Below are 21,305 nucleotides of genomic sequence, written 5' to 3' on the forward strand. Positions count from 1 at the left end.
CGCATATAAATAATAAATAGGGAGTAATATAAATGTCACATATAAGAATATATATTTTATATGTAAAATTTTCTTTCTTTTTATAACAGTAGACCTGAAGATCAGATTATAGGGGTGGAAGCTGTAGATGGCGGGGATATGTGTGTGAAGTAGAAGCAAATGTGATAGGTGTTTGAACTCCTGAAGCAATTGTTGAGGGGGTGGGATGTGTGTCCTGCCCCATGACCATGAATCCAGGCTGTTGCTCCCTGGCTATCCTCCACACAGGTTTTCTACGCACACTTGTATGTGTGTGCTGGGGGGGGAGATAAGGCAAAATGACAGCTGTGCGAGACCATGATTTTTTTACTCCATTATCCTGCTTCCCGCTTCCACCCCCGCGCCCCAGAGCATTTTTTAGATTCCCCTTTGGAGCCTGTTGCTTAATCAGCTAGAAGGGCTGCTGCCTCCATGTGTGAGAAACTCTTCTAACCTGGCTCCTGCCTGTCCCAGAAGGGTGGGACCGAATTTAGGCTTGGGGCTGTGGTGTTGCAGAGCAGTACCCACTGTGCCCTGGTGCAGAGGAGACCCCGCAGGGACCTATTGCCCAGCCTCTGCTGTGTGCTCGGTTGTGCTCACCCCATCTGGGAGTTGGACTCAAGTGGAAGTGTTCAGGGTTCACAGGCCTGGGTAAACACACCATGAAGGAAGGAGGTTCGAGAGCTGCCTTCTTAACAGTGGTGTGACGGGTTCCCGGGGACACAGACCTTTGATCGTTTATTGGAGTAGGAGTGTAAGCAAGTCAGATGTATGTTAATGTGGTTATACAGAACAGCAGGCAGCGGATAAAAATCATGTCTGTTTGCTGTGCCCTCGCCCAGGTACGCCTGCCTCCTGGTTTGGTTCCCAAGGCTCTGCCTACATTCCTTGTAGTAAGAAAGTCAGAAATAGCCACAGGGTTTTGTCGACTTTGGATGCACAGAAACCCACATGCATAAGTAAATACTAGGTGAGGGAACTCCACCTCTAAGTGTTTTGTGTGTGGTTTCTGGTGACTGGAGCTCTACTTTCAGGGTTCACAATGTCCCCTGAATGCCTTGATAGGATTATTTCCCTGTACATCTCTACAGTCCGTCCATTCTTCTTTCTGTAATCCCATCTCCTGGGGCAGGAGAAGCAGCTCTGGGTTTATAGTATGCCCAGAATCCTGTAGCTGGGATTATTTTTTTTTGTACTTATGTCTCATAAGGCCGTTCCTCCCTTCTTTCCTTCAGTGATGCTTCCTTCCCACCAAGCTCCAGCAAGGGAAAGTTCCTCTCACCCACTTGAGAAAACATGAATCATTCCTCACCTTTCCTGTCCCCAACAGGCTCTGTGTCTGCATTTTGTACGCTAATAATGTGGCATTGCATAAATTAGGACTGTGGCAAATCCCTCTGAAAGGAGAAGTCTCATTGGCTATCTTGAGAAGAGATATGGTTCCTAGAATAAGTTGGTGGCATAAGAAGGGGTGAGGGAAAGTGGTCTGCTAAGGGTGAACTGGTGGAACTGTGTTTGGTAAGAGGTGTTTGCTACAGAAGTTGAGGTTGGCAGGGAGAACAGTCTCTGGCTGTGGTCCTTCCACTTAGCTGGTTTTCTGTGGAAGGGTGAGGAGGCTAAGCCTGGGCATGTTGATGGGGTATATCGGGTCAAAGGGTTAGCTAATCACCTCAGGTAAAGGGATGAGGAAAGGCCCAAGCTGCTAAAAACAAACAGCCGGCACACCTAGGTAGGCAACAGAGATGGAGAGGCTCACGTAGACCAAAGGAGGCTGTGATCCCATCGGCAGAAGCCTGTGGAGATAAGCAAGTGCTGTTCCTAGTCAGTGTGTGCCTCGAAGGGTTCAGTTCAGCGAGATGTCTCCTCCCTGTCCCCTGAGCCAGCCTCTTCCTATGAGTGATGGAGTCGCTTGCTCCTGGCAGTCTGTCTGTCTTGCAGTTCTTGGGTCCTGTGCTTCATCACCACCAAGGTGTTGGACTAGGGCTGGGCCAGAGAGCAACTCCTTCTCGTAGGGTTTATTATGCCTGTCCTTTCTGGTGTCCCATGAGGTTACTTCTGTCCTGGTGCCAGGTGCAAGGAGCAGTACCTCTTTACAATGGTGTAGCATGGTCATCCACTGAAACTTTCTTAGGGAAGATTTCCTCACCCCCTCCCCAGTCTCTGAACAAAACAATGGGGAAGAGATTCAATCCTTCTTCATTCTAATAATGGGAACATGGAAAACATGCTTGAGAGTGTTGTGTTCCTGCAGCATTTCTAGCTCATGCTGTCCCTGGATGTTCAGGAGATAGGAGAGGTGATAGAGGCCATGTAGAAAGTGACGTATTTCAAGATTTAAAACTGTACTACTCAGCCTCTGGGTGAAGTGGGGAGGTTTCTTCTGTAGTGTTCCATGATTCACTTCCTGTTTCTGCTCTGACTGTGCTTTCTGTGCTTCTTTCCTCAGCACGACTGAACCATGGAGCTTCGAGTAGGGAACAAATACCGGCTGGGCAGAAAGATTGGCAGCGGTTCATTTGGAGACATTTACCTAGGTGAGTGTGAGAGTCTGTCCTTCCACCTGCCAGGTTGTTTTTCTCAATTGCATCATTGTTCCAGGGTTGTTTTTTTTGCCTGTTGGTATTTGTGGGCACCATGTAAGGTTGGAGGGGGTGGAGAAGAGAAAAAGAGCTTCAAGGAATACTGCTAGTTGCTGCCAGTCTTCTGATGGCAAAGAAAAGTGGGATGAGCTCAGCTTTGCCTTGCGGTTACTGGAGACACAGTGGTAGTTGATTAGACTGATTTAGATTTGGACTGTTTGGGACGTATTTGCCATATATGCTACTCCAGCATTCTCACTTCCTTTTCTTGAGCTTGGGTGTGTGGGTGTAAACCCTGTACAAAGAGTGGGTGGTGGAAAGGGAGGGCATAGCTGAAGGAATGAAGTTTTGGGAAGATTAGTAGTGGAAAAAGTGTTCCAGACCTTTAAGAGAGAGGTGTGAGACCTGGAGGTGTAAAACAGGTCGGAGAGCCTGGTGTGGTTGAAGTCCTGGGGTTTAGATCTGTTAGATCTGTAATGGGATTTAGAGTTAATGTCTGGAATGACCTGAGCTGGGAGCTCAGTGGACAGAGCCTATGAAGCACTGGGTTTCCTGTTACCGCAGCAGGTTAGCTGGGTAGAAGTTTTTCCAAGCCAATGTGCTGATGTACCCTGATGCTTTGCCTGCTCATGTTTTTATTGGCTCAAACCATGTGGGGCCAGAGTGGCGAGACTACCCGGTAGCCTGATCGATCCCTCCGTGAGATTTGGTGTGGCTTTACCTGTCATCTGGTTCTCACCACTACCTGTTTAGCTGTAGTCCTGCAGGCCAGCAGAATGACTGCCCTCTCCCTTGGTGTCTGGGAGACTTCGGGGACTTATAGATGGTTGTCATGTGCTCCTTGACTGTTAATTTGCTCAGTTGAGTTGTATTTTGCTTCCCAGTACATACACCACTCCTCACTTTTGCTGCTCCTTCGGTTTTTCCTAGTTTGTCCATCTGCTGAGCAGCTTGGAGCCAACACTGCATTTGATGTGTGGCATTTCCAGTGCCTGGCAATGAAGGACTACCCTCGAGTGATCTGTAATTTGATGCCTCTGCATAGGCTGCTTTGGGTCTCCTTGGCTTTCCCCATCACCAGCACTATCAGGTTGCAGGATTGGCCTTAGCACACTGTCAGCTGTATTGTAGAAGACCTCTTCTAGGATCTCCAACATCTTTCCATCCCTCCCTGAGTCCCTTTTGTTGAATACCTCTAGTTCAGATTACTTTTTCCTGTGCTTGTAAATCACTGTCTGTTTTCAACCTCTGGCTTTTACCTCCAGTTCCCTCTTGCTTTATTATTCTCTCTTGATTGGTGTTGGCAGCCTCTCTTGATTAAGTGTCCTGTGGGAATCATCAGTAACAGGCTTTGTTGCCACCTTTATCCAGAGCATGAACAAAGATGATAAATAATGGATCTGGGATCCCAATTCTGCTGTGTGCTGCCTTACTGCTGCCTGCTCCTGGATGCCACACCTCTGTGACCCTCCAGCCAGTTAGTGTCTGATAGTCCAGACACAGCATTTTCCACCTGTGGTAAGGCTTGAAGCCTTCCAGACTCTCTGTAGGACAGTATAAATTGTCAGGATCTTGCAAAACATCTGGAGGTACACATGGGGAAAGAAAACAGGTACTGAATGGAAAGGCCTGATCTTGTATTCCTCTGCACTACATAACAGGTCATCCACCTGTGCAGAGCAGGTGTGGAAGACAGGCTCTGGTGAGAGGGTTGTGCCTGCCTTTCCTGTAACCAAACAACATGAGAGGCAGAGGAAGCCCCAGTGCCCTAATGTGGTGAGCACAGAGGGAATCAACCAAGTTGCTTGAATGCAGTATCAAAGCCAGTGATATTCATTGAGGTGCAAGCCAGCGTGTTTTGAAGCAGTGATAGCAAGACTTCTTGGAGCCTGGGTGACTCCCCAGCCTGGAGGGATCGGGCATGTAGTCTCTGATGGTGCGTCTGGAGGACGCTTGTGCTCATGCTGTACTCTCACGGCCTGCTGTGCAGACAGAAGGGCTCATTCACGAGGACTTCTCTCCTGCACCAAATTCACCTCACAGTTCTCTCTCTTGATAATGGTGTGGAGACAGAGCAGGGACAGACAGGCCTTGTTTGTCTCTGGGAATGAGCAGGGTCTGTATGGTTTATCCTCAGCTTCTCTCTCTCAGGATGTTACTACCTTCACCTGCTCTGTAACCAGTGTGTGCTGCATGCTTGTGCTCTTCGGGATTTGTTTTTGGTTTTTTTCTATCAGAAGGAAACTTGGATTTTTACATAGGTAGACACAAAGGATGGACTGTGTTAATCCTCAGCTGAGGCTTAAAGCACAATGCCTTCCTTCCATGTGTACTTTGGGGGATAGATGTGCTGCAGGGATATTCTCCCCACATTGATTTGGGAGGGTGGGAAATGACATCATGCTGCCGAGGGGCCTTGGCTAACCCATTTACCTCTAAAATTGCTCATTCAGAAGAGCAAAATCCAGTTTGCAGAGGAATTGCCAAGACTTTTGGGCTGTTGGAGGGAGGTGCTTTGTCAGAGGTGTTGGCCAAGAGGCAGGGCAGGGTTGCTGGACCTGGTAGGAATTGTCTGGCCGGGATACACACTGGTGGTGAAGAGGAGCTGGGCAGACAAAGCATGCTGGGACCTGCGCTGGCTGGGGACAGTTCCTGGTGGCAGGCTCCTCCCTTGCTGGGAGGGGAGTGCCTTCCCTTTGTTTCCTGGCCTGTTAACTCTCTCTCGCCCTATCTGCCTTCTTCCATCTGTTCCCAGCCCTCCATTCTTCCCTCGACAGGCTGTTAAGAGGAGAGGGGAGCGGGTGGTGCCGAGAGTGGGGGCCCCTGCCTGTTGCCACTGTGCACAGGGAGGGCGGTGTTTATTGTATCAGACATGAAGTCAGGCTTCCACTCTGAAAAGATCCTGTTCAGCCGGTGACATCCTCTGTCCCCGGGGCCCCGTTTCAAAGAGCTCATGATGAATGAGTTGAATTTGTGCAGCCCCCACAGCGGAGCGAGACTGGGGGTGGATGTTAGGAATTATCCCCAATCCTACATACGTCTCTCAAGTGGCTGAAGCTTGCAGACTCTGCTGCATTTGTCTGAAACACGGTGCTTTCCAGTCTAGAAAGAGAGCAGAGAACTGTTGCTTTTGTACTTATATCTTTAAGGAAGATGGTGGTTACAGCATGGAACAAAGGACCAGAGAGATTCCTGCCCTTGAATTCGCTCCTCACTTGTGGTGGTCTCGATCTGGGTGTATCTCTAGCAAAGAAATGGAAGAGGGATCAACCTGTAGACACAGTGGGGTTTGGGGAGGGAGCAAGCCTAAAGTGTTCAGTCAGTGACACCCTCAGCAAAGAATAGCTCCTCAGTAGGTCTGATTGGTCCAGAGGAGGACCATGAAAATGGTTAGAGAGATGGAGCACATCTCCTGTGAAGAAAGGCTGAGAGAATTTGGATTGTTCAGCCTGGAGAAGAGAAGGTTTCAAGGTGACCTAATTTTGTTCTTCCAGTACCTGAAGGGAGCCTACAAGAAAGATGAGGAGAGACTTTTTGCAAGACCGTTTAGTGACAAGACAATGGGGAATAGGTTTTAAACTGAAAGAGGGTGGGTTTAGATTAGACCAGGAAGAAATTCTTTATTGTGAGGGTGGTGTTGCACCGGAACAGGTTGCCGAGAGAAGTTGTAGATGCCCCTTCCCTTGAAGTGTTCAATGCCAGTTTGGGTGGGGCTCTGAGCAGTCTGGTCTACGGAAGTGTCTCTGCTTATGGCAGGGGGCTTGGAACTGAATGACCTTTAAGGTCCTTTCCAACCCAAACCACCCTATGGTTCCACTTTTGCTCTTCTAGGCCACAAGATTGTCTCCTCTTTTTCTTTTTTTTTTTTTTTTTTTTTTTTTTTAAGAGACTAACACCTGTGTTTGGGCTATGGAGAGTGTGGGGATGAGGGCCGTCTGAGCACGTATGGGTGGCATGTTCACATTTTGAAGAATCTAAGTCTTTTTGATGCCTACCCCTGCTTTCCCTTTTCCAGCTTTATGTGCCCACAGGTAACACTCCCCACCTGCAGACAGCCTAGTAGATGGATGCATAATCATCTTCCTAAACACTCATGGTAATGTGGAGATGAGAACTCATTCATGTTTTCCACTGTTCAGCTTCTGGGGTAGCATTCATTCAAAATGGTGATGCTGCCAAAAGTCAGAAAGACTCACCAATATTTGTGTGTCAGCAAATGGATTAGGAGAGGGAAAAACTTCCCCTGGGAAATGGACAAGGGAGCTGCTTCAGAAGATTTGGAGGAAAGTCTTCACAAAAGCAAGGGAAAGAGAAAGGAATGAGGGAAGGAAGCGCTCTTACCTTTTTTGGGTGTCCTGGGTGTTTCCATGCTGACTGAGGGCCAGTGATTGAACACTAATTTAAAAGATAGATACCAGTCCCCTTACCTGCTCTTTTCCTCTTTGCACACCTGATGCTTATAAGAAGGGTCTTGTGATACAGTGAGGGAAATGTACAGTCTTGTTTTTCTGGCAAGGAGTTTTTAAGTGGAAAATGGCAGCATCTTTTCAAAAGTAACCATTGGTTCTACCTCTGAGGATGACTTTTTGCCTTTCCCTTCTGCTGGATCCTGTGTTAAAATCCTTATTAAATTAATCCCATTGCTCCTCCTTCCTCTCCCTTCGAGCACCCTAAATAATTCCTCTCCCTCCTTAGTGTTTACAGCCTTCAAATATTTGCAGACTGTTGTCATGTCCCATTCTTCCTCCCCACCCTTCTTGGTTGTATCTCTTGTCTATGTTACATATTTAGCTCTTTTAATCTTTCTTAGTAAATCAATCCCTCTAGGCCCCGAACAGTTTTGTTGCTCTCTTACAAATTCCTAGCAGCTTGTCTGTCTCGACCCGGCACTGTAGCATCTAGATTATGTCTTTTTGCTAGCAGGCAGCTCTTGGCTAACTTTGTGTACAAGCCAGAACTCTTCAACAGGAGAACCTTAGGATCCAGGGAGAGAAGGGATCCAGTTGTGTGAACAATTCCTTTTTTTTTTTTCTTTTGGTTCCTGGCTCTGGAGGAGGTGTGTGAAAGATGATAAGTGGAGAGATTTATCTGCAGCTGTCCTTGTGGACTCTTAAAGTCTTATCACAGGGTTCAGGAGGCACAAATTAGCCAGACTTACTAAAACTAGCTATGGGATATCTACAAAACGTCACCTTTGACTCCAGCTCATGTTTGGCAGGCTGAAGTAGTTTATTTTATGACAGTGTTCATAAATTGCTCATGATTGGAGCAGCTCTGATTTGTGTTTGAGTGCAACTTCTAATAGTTCCAGATACGAGGAAAAGCTTGTCTGTGTGTATGTGTGTGAGGCAGGCATGGCGGGAGGGGGAGAGAAGCAAAACTTGAGTGTCATTCCCATGACCTGTGTACAGATATTAATTCTTTCCATTTTAGGATGATGTGAAACATCTGGAATCCTTTCAGCTATTATGAGAGAGAGAGCAGCCTGTTCCTTCTTTGACAGTGCACTTTGGGACCAGAGTGCTTTCACTGGCTTTCACTGCTGGCAGCTCGGTTGTTTTTAGAGAGAAGTGTGTAGGGTGGTGGTTTAGTGTTGTCACAAAGTATCTAGCAATCCCTTCAACAAAGGTGTCTGGGCCGCTTAATTCAGGACTGGATTCAGTTTATTTCTTCACGCTTCTAATTTAGGATATAGCAAATGTTTCTGTGTTGGCAAAAGATAAAGGTATTATTGAAGCCCTCAGGAGAGGGAGAAGCTGGGGATTTAGAAATTGTCTGTATTGAGCAGGTCAGGGCTGTGGAGAAAACAGATAGCTGGGAATGTTGGTAATGTCTCCTCCTGAACTAATTGGCTCTGTTGAAATGATGTAACTGAGGTAACTAGTAATTTTGCTAGGGAAGAGATACTCTGTATCACTGCCTAGGGGTGACTTGTGTTCAGGGTCTGGGTATATGATCAGAGACAGCTACAACTTCCACTCAGCTTAGGTACTGTTGATACATACAGATTGACCTCCCAAAGTCTGGTGCTTTTTGAGATAACAAGGCAAGATAACGTGTTGCAAGATTGTTGTGCTTGCCTGGCTTGCAGGGTCAGACCTGGTTTCCTATTCATGCCTTTCTCTGGCCTTGCATTTGCAAATGGAAGCGCTGGAAACTCTCTGTGAAGTGGCTGATTCTCATTTCTGTCACAGAGAATAAATTTCAGGGCAAATCTTAAAGTTTTGGCATTTTTACAGGCCTTGTTAAAAGTGTTTAACTTCAGCAGAAACTTGTGCAATCTTCATTTCACTTCTCATTTCTATGCAGGAGCCAATATTGCAACTGGTGAAGAGGTGGCCATCAAACTGGAATGTGTCAAAACCAAGCATCCCCAGCTCCACATTGAAAGCAAGTTCTACAAGATGATGCAGGGAGGAGGTGAGATGGGGAGGAGAACATGGGGCCGGGGGAGTGGTTGAAGCAGGAGATTATTCTGGAGGGCCTGAGGAAAGAAATGATCTGGTGTTACATGTGATCTTCTCAGCAGGGGTTGCAGCATCTAGTCTCTGTTCCAAGGGCTTAATCTTTCTCTTTCCCCAGTGGGTATCCCCTCCATTAAGTGGTGTGGAGCAGAGGGGGACTATAATGTGATGGTGATGGAGCTCTTGGGGCCCAGCCTGGAAGATCTCTTCAACTTCTGTTCCCGCAAATTTAGTCTCAAGACAGTTCTGCTCCTGGCAGACCAGATGGTGAGTTTCCTCTGAAGCGTTTGTGCCTACTCTCCTTTTCCATGCCTTTTTTTTTTTTTTTTTTCCCTCCCATCTCCTCTTCTTGAGAACTGCTGTATCCTAGGTTTTCTTCATTTAGTGACAATTTGCTGCCAGCTTTCTATTTCTCGACGAAGTTAGGGGCCTGGAACCTAGACACTGATGACTTTTCCTGATCTCCATCTCTCTTTCCTTCCCCTGCTGCTCGCCCTGTGTTAGTGTTGCACACATAGATACTTTTGCCTGCATGATGAATGATTGGCATCACTACCTACCATGCCCTGTGTTTAAGACCCTTAGCTCTTCTGGACAGAGCACCTCCTTTCCCAGCCTGGCTAAGTTTGAAAGCTGACAGCTGTCAATGCTGAAGCTCAAAGTTTTAGTCCGTACAGATTTGCTTGCCATCCTTCCTTGTGGTGTTAATGATGACCTCCCCTGAGTGAGGACTGGGCTGGTGTACAGGGTTGAATTCCATCTCCAGATCCTGCAGCCTCCAAAGGGTGTCTTTTCCTTGGCTGTCATCTCTGATATTCTTTGCAAAGTGTCCTTTTCCCTACTCTGACAGGCCAGTGTCCGGGACAGGGTACTATTTTTAACAGATGCAGTTAAGGTAAGGTTTTTTTCTTGCTTGTCTCACTAGTTATTTATTTATCCCCCACTCCAGATCAGCCGTATTGAGTACATTCATTCCAAGAACTTCATCCATCGGGATGTAAAGCCAGACAACTTCCTTATGGGCCTCGGCAAAAAAGGCAACCTAGTATACATCATTGATTTTGGTTTGGCCAAGAAGTACCGAGACGCCCGGACCCACCAGCACATCCCTTACCGGGAAAACAAGAATCTGACTGGCACAGCCCGTTATGCCTCTATCAACACCCACTTGGGAATTGGTGAGCCTGCTGTTTCCCCTTGGTGGGGCTTTCCAGGGGAGGTATTGTGTCCCCAGAAGGAGGGATTTGGGTTCTGTGCCTCATTCCGCTACTGACTTGCCTTGAGATGGTGGGCAAATAACTCAAATGCTACACCTGTGTTACCTCTCCTGCCTTTGGTGGCACTTCAAGCTTCTGAAGATAGGAACTGTCTCAGCAGTATGTGTTTGTGCACTTGCTGCTTTGGACAGCGGGGCCCTGTTGAGCATCAAGGCTGTGACCTTCCTGACTGCGGCTGCTGAATCTGCCTTGCACAATTTTTGCAGGCTGATTAGATGTGTAAAGGAGACATTCACAGGCACTGAGCTTTTAGGAATGTGTGCAATTGAAACCTTTCTTGTTGACTCCCAAGCGCCTTCATCGGTGATTATTCTGTAGCTGTCAGAGCCGGAGGATACAGCACCGCTGCAATATGGTCCACTACTGAAGGTGGGGACAGCCACCTGTGCTGGAAGTGTACAGGAAGCTGGAATGAGGGAAGGCTTCCAGCTGGCTGAATATCCAGGTTCTGTAATTTAGAACTGGCTGTCATGGTTCTTCAAAATACCTGTGTGTCTGTGAACCACAGTACCCTGTTCACCACTGAGGCAGCTTTAGGGAGGTAGGGCTTGGCCCTCATTGTCTATGGTTAGGGCCATGGGAATGAAACTAGGCTGGGAAAGCATGCTGAGAGTTTAGCCAGGTCTTACACTGGTGCTGACCGTCATCCCAGGTTTTGTAAAAACCTTGAGCAGTTTAGTGCCCACAGTGCTCAAACCTCTTGAAGTCACACAAATTCTTGTCCTGGGAATCAGCCCCTGGTGGCTGTGAGGAACATAGTTGAAAACCTCTTGCAGTTTTCTCTTCTGTTCTCTGACCAAAAGCTTCTTTCCAGTGTTTGACCTCCTTCCTCTGCTAAATTTTTGCCAAACTTTGTTCTCAGTATGAGGCTTCCTTAGTGACCATACGGTCTGTTCTGAGCAGGCTGACTTGGTTCTGCTATTAATTGGCAAATCTAAGGAGCAGAAACACTGAAGCTGTCTTGCCTGTGGACCCAGGAAACTAGCTACTGTGTTTGCAGCTCAGTTTGTATCTCTGGGAGACCTTCTTCTGAAATGTATAACCTGAGAATTCAGTCAGAGCAAGGAACTCAGACTTTTTAAACTAGCAGCTTCTACAGGATTCCATGACCTCATTCTTCCTGCACTCTCCCCTCCTGCAGATATTTCTCAGATATCTGGAGTCAATACTTGACCTGCAGAAAATAAAGTGGTTTCCCACTGTCTTCTTTGCTTAATACTATATAGCTGTAGATGGAAAATGCTTTATTTATATAAAAATGGGGAGTGTTGTGTGTTGAGAGTGGGCTGTGATCTCCTGACCTCCTCCACTCTGTAAAAATACTTCTTGTAGAGCTTTCCAAGTTGGCCTTCTGTATTTTGGCTTGACCTGCATATATATAACTGACTCTCCATTGAATTCTCAGTCAAGATTTCCACAGCCATGGAAACTGCCACAACGAGACATGCACAAAATAATTATCATTACTGTGTCTGTCGATTCTTTTGTATGTGCCTGCTCTGCCTGAACTGATCACGAGAGGCTTAATGTCTGGTTGTGGTTTTCAAATGACTTCATTATTCATCCCACCCTAACTTAGGCCCTTACTACTGGTGCTTGGCTTGTGTGTCAGGACGAGCAAACAATGTCTAAGCAGTAATCCAAGGGCAAATTGCATATGCCATGAGTCTGAGCACAGCCACCGCTCTCTTCGTGCCCTTTGCTTTGGGAAAGTCTGGGTGTGAGTTACTTGGCACAACAGGTCTCAGGTGTATTACACGTTGCAGATAGTTCCCCTGAGCAGCATAAAGGTTACATGACTTGCCTGGAGGAAAGGGGTATGGGGGTGCTGGGGTTTCAGCTGGAGTTCTTGTTTCTCAAGACCTTGCCACAGGGTATATGACAGACACGTTTGTGAGTTAGCAGCATTGCCATGGGAACCATGACTCTGAATTTTTTGACTTTTCAGAGACTAAACTCTGTTCTTAATGTTACATTAATGCATTCTAGGGAGAGGGAAGGAACCAGGTGCTGGGGTATTCGTGTGACAGGAATAGCAAATGAGTAAATGCCTTTATTTGAATGTGCAAGCTAAGGGTTGGGCATTCCAATGTCTGGAGGAAACACATTCTTTTCCCAGTGACTGGGAAAAAAAGTAGGAGGAGAGATTGGGGAGGGTTTCCACAGCTGGAGACTTGCCATTGGGGGAGTCACTGGACTGTGCAGGCTTTGGTTCACGCATTCCAGTCAATTTTCACATGCTCTAGGGATGAGAGTCCTCTTCACCCACTGTAGCTTGTGAAGTCTGAAATAGATGCCCGGGGTGCCCAGGAGACAGTCTTGGAAGAAGCCTGGTGGGCTCTGTCTGGGTAACAGGAGGTGGGAGGCGGGGGGCGGTGCCTTCCCAAGTGCGTGTCCTAGATGGCATCAGTGTGGGCTGTGCGGATCCTGAAGTTCTCCTGCTCATCCTGGCCTCTGTCACCCATTCCAGATCTCTGTGTGTGTTTTTAAAGACTGTTGCCATGCAGTGGAGGGGGAGAGAAAGGGGAACTGTAGTGTAACTTGTGCAAGATCAGATCTGAGTATGTAGTGAGAAAAACATTGCTCGGTTAAGCCTGCTTGCAGAGCTGGGCTGGCTCCAGGGAAGACAACTGATTTCTAGGGAGTCCTGCAGGGGAGCAGCATCACTTTGAACAGGATCAGAGTGGAGGGAAACTCTCTCTGGCCAGAGGGACCAGAAGGCAGTTTAGGCTGCGAAGAAACTTGTTTTATCAGGAACTTTGCGTCCAAGGCAACCAGTCCTCAGTCTTCCGTCTTTGCCCAAGCATGTCTCTTCCTGTCCTGCTACTCACCCCTGGCTTGGCTTCTGAGGACCCTGCTTTGTGAAGGGAGTGAGGGTGTGGGCTGGCTCGGATCCTCACTGGGAGTGGGAGGAGGGAACTGGCAGGAGATTGCTTGCAGAGTGAGAGGTCGGGTTTGAGGGATTGTGCTGGGTTGTGTGGGGAAGGTGACCTTGTGTTTTCTATTGGAAGAGGTTTTGGGAGAGAAGGAGGAAAGGATGAGTGTCTTATGAAAAATACATTTTCATAAAATTGTCTTTCAAACCTTCCCCCCCCCCCCCCATTTTAAGAGAGCTGAGAAGCTGAAATAAAATGGAGAGAGGAAGTATCACAGGTCATGACTGTAATCTAGCTTCTGGACTAACTTGCTCTGAGCGTACATTCACGTCACTTGTATTTCTCTTTCTCTTTTCAAACTGCAAAGTGAGATTTTTTTTCTTCCTGCACACCAAGGATGGTGTGAGAGTTAGTCACTGATTGTCAGGCTTCTAAAAGTGGAAAGCAGTGATACTAAATAATGTTTCTTTGGTGCGTTGAGGTAGTTTTATTTCTAACTCTTTACTATGTAATGTTATTAAGTATCCTGGGAATGTTGGTATATGAGGCCAGGCAAAATAAATTGGGAGGTGCGTAATAGTAACTGAAGATGAAACAAAGAAACGGGATTTAGGAACTGTTGTCCTTCACAATCATCCAAGATTTAAATCGGAATCTTATTGTTAGGGTTACAGATGAAAGACTGCTACAATGTTTTGAGGTAGCTGCACATCTGTGACCCATCATGTTGGTACTTCAGGCCTATCATAGATTTGAATATCGGTGAAATTGTTTAAGTGGGCTACAATTGCCTCATGTACATGAGGTACTAAACATTGGGGCTGCAATGCAGTCAAACACTTATTCATTCAGAATTTCAGTAATTAGGTGTTTTGCTTGCAGTTGTTTTTCCTTGATCATGTTGCTGTGTTAAGGCACAGTTAAGGTGTGTTTGCATGCATGTAATGGATACTAGTTAGCTTCCTAGTTTGGTTTTGTAACCCCTCTCATCGCCTTCACTAAGACCTTGTAGCATCTCCCACTGACTTCAGGCTCCCTAACCTCAAGTCTCTAATTCAGGCCTTCCCCAAATCACTAGGATTGTGCCCAGGCATGTGTTCACAGAACATATCCTGTTCTGGATAAGGGTGGTGACTGTGCTCAAAACTGCTGTGCTTCACACAAGTAGAGGTGTGTTATCCAGCCTGCCCTAAGCAGTTTGGAGTTCAAGCAGGATTTTGGAGGCAAGATCCTGATTTATTCCTGAAAGGCTGATTTGCTTGTTCAGTAGGTTTCTCTGGTTCCTGCCCTGCCTTTCTCTACTCCTCTGAGGTGCACTACCACGCTCTAGACAAGAACCCGCAGTTAGACAGTTTAAAGCTACAGCATGGATAAGTCAAGGGCTGCCAGATTGCCGGACTGAGGTTACCCTTGTCTCCTGTACTTTCAGGCCCTGGGTGTGCCTTCTGACTCCACATGCCTCCTGTCTAAGGATGTAGGTCATTACCAATATTACTTAGTTTTGTTTATTTGATATGCATGATGAGTAATTGCGGCCCTCTGAGAGTACACGTATCCCAACCTGAGGCCAAATGCAAAGTCAGTTTCTTTTCTCTGCTCCCTCTATAACATCTAAGCATCTCCTAGACAATCATGTAATTATCCTTGGCAGTAGCCTGATAAGATTAGGAAGTATTAGCCCCTTTAAAGTGGGCAACTTGAGGCAGTAAGTTAGCGAGGTCAAAAAATGCTGTTATTTCAGCATGCTCAAAGTAAGACACTTTAGGGATCTGCAGGGCTGCTTTCTCCTCTGTTCCTGTCTTGGAATGTGGCATTTTTTATGGTGTTTCATGTGCTTTAACCCAAAGTTAAAGCACATCTCAGTTATGAAGGGATAAGACCCTTTTCTTCTGCAACCGCTTTGCTTTTTTTATTTTATTTTATTTTTTTTTTTCCTCTCGGTAGTTTTAACTTGCCACTCCTCCAGTCCTCAGAACACTAGGAGGTTATGAGAGAAATGCAGAAAGAAGAAAGAACCATGTTGACCCTCAGGTTGTGTTGGTACAGCTGGACATCTGTATCTGTGACCTTCTACAGCTACTCTTTTGTCAGGGTTTAGCTCAGCCAACAGAATAAGGGGTAGCTGTAATGATCTACTGGCCTTTGAATGGAGTAGGTGGTGGCATGTAACTGATACTGACAGTTAACCCACAGACCAACACATAATCTGCAGCATCTTCCAGGATGTAGCACTGAATCCAGCAAAATGTGCTGTAGTAGTGAATTAATCTCGTAGATGATTCTCTTTAGTCCTTCCTCTATCCCTGTGCTCTCCCTCAAGCCATATTTTGCCTGCCTGTTATCTGTGTCAGTGGTTGTTCTACTCAAGATGTAAAATACTTTCTCCAAAGTGTTTATTTTATTTGGGAGGAAAACAAGGGCAAGAGCTTCTTGGCAAGATTTATAGACGAATTTGCAAGCATACTGGAGGAGCTGGGAGGAGTTTCACAACTTAAGCAGTCAACATTTGCAGATGTTGGGATTCTGCATCAAATTTGTCTTTAGCTAGCTTGAAACTTAAAATGGCTTGGCCATTCCAGAGAACAAGTTCAATGCGAAAGGGTTTTTTTTTTGTGAGGCAACTTTTTTTGTTTCGTAAGTAAGCATCTAAAAGCTTATTGCAGTATCATATTAAGGGCAACCCTTGCTCTTAGTACAGTTGGTAGCGATACCATTTACAGTCATTCCCCATTTGGAGGGGAACCTTTTGTTCAAAGTATGCCCTTTTCCTCCACAGCTTAAAAAATGCCACCAAGCTGGAAAGGCATCTTTGCACAGTATTACATGTTAGGCTCCTCTAAACAATTAACAAAGTTGTTTACTACAAGAAGGGGTCCCTAGTTCCTTGTTTCTGCCCTGCCTAAAGAGTATCAGCAGTTTAATTAGAAGATGTGTTTGAAAGGGTTGTGTTGGGCTTAACCTCTGTTAGCCTTGTCTTTCTGTGACTACCTCTGTCATGACTAATCCCTGGATTGAAGAATCATTCTGGGTGGAGAACTGTAGGTGCCCTTCCTCTGGGACTGGGAAGAGCAAAGTAGGCAGTGTTGCTGCAGCACTTCTTGAGCTGTTGAATTCTTGTGTGAATTAAGGCTTGTCCAAGTGAGGAGGTAGTCAGAGTCATTAGTTATGAAGTGGGTGGGACCATATGGGGAGAGGAGCACTTTAACTCTTGTAATATGACCGTCCTCACAGGAATTTGCACTGGAATGCCTTCTACAAGTTTGTCTATCCATAGAAATCTGCCAAAGAAGAGAGAGGAGCGATTGTTTATCACCAAAGCTATGTAACTGCCAGAGTATTTTTGATTGCTGCTCACTCCTTGCCCCTTTGTAACTTCTCACAGAACAAAGTCGCCGTGATGACCTGGAGAGCCTGGGTTATGTGCTCATGTATTTCAACCTGGGCTCGCTGCCCTGGCAGGGCCTCAAGGCTGCCACCAAGCGCCAGAAGTATGAGAGGATCAGCGAGAAGAAGATGTCAACACCCATTGAGGTGCTCTGCAAAGGGTACCCTTGTAAGTGCTCTCATATTGATGGTTATCTTGTCTGCTGCTCGGCTTGTTCATCTGCTGAAACCCCATGGAATCTTGAATCGTAAAGGGCAGTGCCCAGTACCCCAGACCAGGATGTGCTGCTGTGTGATGCACCAGTGATGAGAAGGATAACAGGTGGTACAGTTCTGGTTCGGAAGGGGGAAACGTGGTTTTTTGGAGAGTGAAACCTTACGTTACTAAGGGGGTGAGAGCGCTGAGAAGGATCTTTAGGACCTCAGTAGCAGTTTGGAAGTGGAGTGGAGAATGAGCTGAGGAGGTATGCTGATGATCCTGAGTTTTTACTGGTTAATGAAGAGTCCCAGAAATAGCCAGGCAATGAAGTGGCAAGTGGAGTTCTTTGTAGTTAAACATGGGTAATGTATGTGAGAACAGAGAGAAGTCTTGGTCCTCATGTCATTTGCACAATAGTAGACTCTAGCTGACCAGTGCTACTCATCAATGAGCTGTTGCAATTACAATAGGTGGTTCTGTGAAAACAGAAATTTTGTGCACAGCAATTTTGTCCAAACAGTGTGCATAAGCCCATGGCCTACTCATACCTTGCATGCCTTGTGTAGCTCTTGTCCATCCCACTGTTTCACAAAGGATGTGGTAGAACTGGAAGCAGGTCCAGGAAAGGGCCAAAAGGGTAACCAGGGGTGAGGTGATTTCTGCACAATCAAGTTTACTGGAACCTGGAAAAGAGGTGATTAGAGAGATGATAGAAGTCTATGCACTCGCTATGCCTGCAGAAATCTGGGTGGGAGACAATTATTAGGTGGCCCCAGTTTTTGTATTGGAAGAGAAACAAAGCTGGTTTCTGCTAGCCTCAAAACAAAATGATGCAGTTCTTCACACAACCAGTAGTAGACTGTAATAGTAGTAGTGGAACTCATTCCCAGAAGCTGATGTGGGTACTTGAAGCTTACAGGAGTTCAAGGAGAGATGGGACAAGTACATAAAAGAGAGATTCATTGAGGTTTACTAAATAGTCAGAAACCACATCCAGATCAGGAAGTTCCTGGAGCTGAAAGTAGGTGGAAGTTGGGCTAATGTCAACAGAAGTGTCAGACGTGCTTGCCCCACACGTTCTCCTCTGTAGCTATCTACCTCTAGCTGCTGCTTAAGATAGACTGCTGAACTAGGAGGACTTCTGGTTTGAGCTGAAATCCCCAAAGCTCACCTCTTTTTTATGCCTGCATTCTTACTGTCCTTTGACTTCTTTTAGACCTGCATTCTTACTGTCCTTCAGGCTCAGCAGGACTTGCTAAGTGTTGCTTGGAGAAGCCGACAAAGAGAGATGCGTGAGCATTTTCCCTGGTAAAAATAGAGATGGGGTTTTCTTAGTGGCCAAAGCGCTGCAACCAAGAGGCTCAGATTTTTGTTATACAGCTCTGTGTTTGTGCTTTCCTGGTCCAGCAAGCTACTGCTGAAATGCTGCAGTGGCTCTATGGTGGGCATGGGAGGTTGGATGGTGTTCTACAGCCAACTGTTCTCTGTTCTCTCCAGCTGAGTTCTCAACATACCTCAACTTCTGCCGTTCGCTGAGGTTCGATGATAAACCTGACTACTCGTACCTGCGGCAACTCTTCCGCAACCTCTTCCACCGCCAAGGCTTCTCCTACGACTACGTCTTTGACTGGAACATGCTTAAATTTGTGAGTGTGTGTGTGGCAAAAGGTGGTTTATATTATGGAGAGGGGAAGGAAAGTTGCAAACTGCCTGCTGTTTGTACTTAGCCCTGGTGAACAACTTAGCAAAGGGGATGGGTAGAGTGAAGAGAGGCAGAGTTGGGGCAAACTGAGGGTATAGCTACTGTAGTATTAGTGAGTACATCTGATCTGTAGCTATAGATAGGTAGAGATAATTTTTCAGGAGAGGATTATAATTGGAGGCGGGACACAGAGTGGATTCCAATAGCAGCTGTAGTACTATATGCTTTCTTCTCTGTTTCTTCATGGAACAGAATGAGGTCCTCTCTCGGTGCAGTGGAATATGGTGAGGGGAGACCATGTTCTGGGGGTGGTGCTCCACTTCCTGGGCATGATGGAGTACCACGTGTTTTCTGTCTGGGGCTGCTGCTGTCTCTCCTGCCTGACAGCCATGTGCGTTATGGGGGTTTCTCTCCTCAGGGTGCAGCTCGGAACCCTGAGGATATGGATCGGGAGCGGCGAGAGCATGAACGAGAGGAGAGGATGGGGCAACTCCGAGGGTCAGCCACGCGAGCACTGCCCCCTGGCCCGCCTGCTGGAGCCACTGCCAACCGTCTTCGCAATGTCACCGAGCCCATGGCCTCCACCCCCACCTCCCGAATCCAGCAGTCCGGTGAGTGGGATGGGAGAGCTTGGGGAGGGTGCCACCCCTGTTGTGGGCTAGAAACCAAAATCATCGACTGATCTTCTTGCCTTGACGTTTCACTGCCCTGACAGGCAACACGTCCCCCAGAGCAATCTCAAGAGTGGACAGGGAGCGTAAGGTCAGCATGAGGTTACACCGAGGAGCTCCTGCCAACGTCTCCTCATCTGACCTCACAGGGCGGCAAGAAGTGTCACGGATTTCAGCATCACAGGTGAGTCCCTGCTGCCATGTTCGTGGCCTTGGCCTGGATGTTCCAGAAGTACTATGGGCCCCAGAATAGTTTTTACCTGATCTGCTGGAGCTGATATGAGCCTGAAGCTTCCAGTGTGGTGAGGAGAGTTGGTACCAAGTTACACCTTCACTCTTCAGTTACATATTTTCTGGAGGCCATGCTCAGTACTGTCATCTTAGCTCTGCTTTGCTTGGAGTAAGACTTTGTCTGGTTCTCTTCCAGACCACAGTGGTTTGGAGAAGTGGAACAATAAACTCTTGGGAGGGAGGATGTCCTAAAAGAAACGTGCAGCCTCTCTGCTTTCATGTCTTCTTTTTCCTCTCCAACCCTTAGCAACTCTTCTTTTTCTTTTGTAGACAAGTGTGCCATTTGATCACCTTGGGAAGTGAGGAGCAATTGCCACTGGACCAGTGTTTGCTTAGGTGAGTCTGTCCTCATGACTGGGAACCCCCAAGGATGGAATTGCTGGGAAAAAAAAGCCTTAGGTTAAGACTTTGCTGATGTTGTGGGGGATTGGTACATTTCCTTTCCTTTCATCTTACTTTGAGATGTTTTTTGGCTTCAGAGGGAAGAGTAAGGTTGGCTACCAAAAACTTGGAGGGGATGGATTGTCTTAAGTGTGAAGGTAGCCTCCATTTCTCCAGGAGGGTAGGGAGGGTGGATAAGGTGCTGGGCTAGGGAGCCATTTTGTTGGTTCCTCGTGAATGGTTTTCTGGCAGTGTGACAGTGTAGGGGAGGAGGGTGCTGAGCATGTAATCAAGTATGTGAGACTTTGCACAGCTAGTGAGTGCCTCTTGTAGAGGAAATGACAGTGTAGCGGGGCAAGGTAACTCCAAGAGGGAGGCAGGAGTGTAGAAGAAAGGGCTGATATGATTTGTTATGCTCCAGCTGGCATTGGAAGTGCTGGGAAGAATATTTTCTCCTAATGTCTCTTCTCTCTTTTGAATTCTCTTTCTAGTGTCTTCACTGTATTTTTCTTTTAAAAAACAAAAAACCCAAAAAACAAATAAAAACTAAAAAAAAAAAAAAGAAAAAAAAAAAAGAAAACACCAAACAAAAAAACCCAACAGAATTTCTTTTTGCCAACGATGAGGAGTCGAGCTGTGCCCCCGCGCTAGTGTGAGCCGTTTCCGAGAGGGTCACCTGCGTCCCCCAGTGCGACACCTGCGAGGAGCTGACGACGTGGGAGCCATGTGGGAACACCTCCACTGCCCCCCCCAGCCCTGACCGCTGCCCCCACAGGCTACTCCCAGTTCCCTCTCCTGACTCTCTGCTCCTGGTTTTGATTTTCTCTCTTTTTTTTTTTTTTTTTTGTTTTGTTTTGTTTTGTTCTTCTTGGATATCTTCTCCTGATTTTTTTTTTTTGTTAAATATGATTTTGAAATCATATGGTTTCTAGCCATATAAATTTTAACTTTGCTCTCCTTTTTATCTGAGGGCAGGGGATGGTGAGGGGGTGAGTTTTTCGTTTGTTTTTTTTTCTTTGGTTTTGTTCTTTTCAGGAGCCTTTTGGGCCAGGAGCAAATCAGATTCCAGCCACACTTGATGGTAGAAGTCTGATTTTTATTATTATAACAGAATTTATTTTCTCGAGCATTAAACGAATTTTAAGCTGTGAGGGGAATTGTGGCAACAGCCTAATCATTGACTCGGGCTTCCTTTCCTTGGGTGGCTTCTCTGCGGTTTCTTTTTTGGCTGTTGGGAGAAGTGCCAGCCTTCCCTGGAGCGAGCAGTCCTCACACACGGAGGGATCTCTATGAAGAGGCACCTGGTGCCATGGAGGATGGGATCGTTGGAGCTGGAAAACAGGGAGAAATATACTTCTCATCCCTGCAGCGGGGTCTTTTTTTCGTCTGGCTGTGCGTGTTTTTCTATTTTTATTTTTTAATTAAAACTTGTTTTAATTCCTGCGGAGAGAGTGTGGGACTTG

At 46.6% G+C, this 21,305-nt stretch overlaps 1 protein-coding gene across 2 annotated transcripts in view; it reads left to right on the top strand.

The window, feature by feature from the left end:
- The window catches only part of CSNK1E (casein kinase 1 epsilon), a 23,499-nt gene extending 2,506 nt beyond the window's left edge, over positions 1-20,993 (top strand). For both annotated transcript variants that reach the window (XM_027879435.1, XM_027879436.1), the window contains exons 2-11: positions 2,465-2,552; positions 8,907-9,017; positions 9,180-9,328; positions 10,011-10,239; positions 16,597-16,767; positions 18,295-18,443; positions 18,918-19,110; positions 19,215-19,354; positions 19,732-19,797; positions 20,334-20,993. In XM_027879435.1, the coding sequence (XP_027735236.1) occupies positions 2,477-2,552; positions 8,907-9,017; positions 9,180-9,328; positions 10,011-10,239; positions 16,597-16,767; positions 18,295-18,443; positions 18,918-19,110; positions 19,215-19,354; positions 19,732-19,764 (1,251 nt within the window). In that variant the 5' untranslated portion in view covers positions 2,465-2,476 and the 3' untranslated portion in view covers positions 19,765-19,797; positions 20,334-20,993. The remainder of the gene's footprint in view (positions 1-2,464; positions 2,553-8,906; positions 9,018-9,179; positions 9,329-10,010; positions 10,240-16,596; positions 16,768-18,294; positions 18,444-18,917; positions 19,111-19,214; positions 19,355-19,731; positions 19,798-20,333) is intronic.
- Positions 20,994-21,305: the final 312 nt, after the last annotated feature.

The sequence above is a fragment of the Empidonax traillii genome, unplaced genomic scaffold (assembly GCF_003031625.1).
Source record: "Empidonax traillii isolate 1590-97213 ecotype Southwest subspecies unplaced genomic scaffold, ASM303162v1 scaffold55:size2822071, whole genome shotgun sequence".
Taxonomy (NCBI): Eukaryota; Metazoa; Chordata; class Aves; order Passeriformes; family Tyrannidae; genus Empidonax; species Empidonax traillii.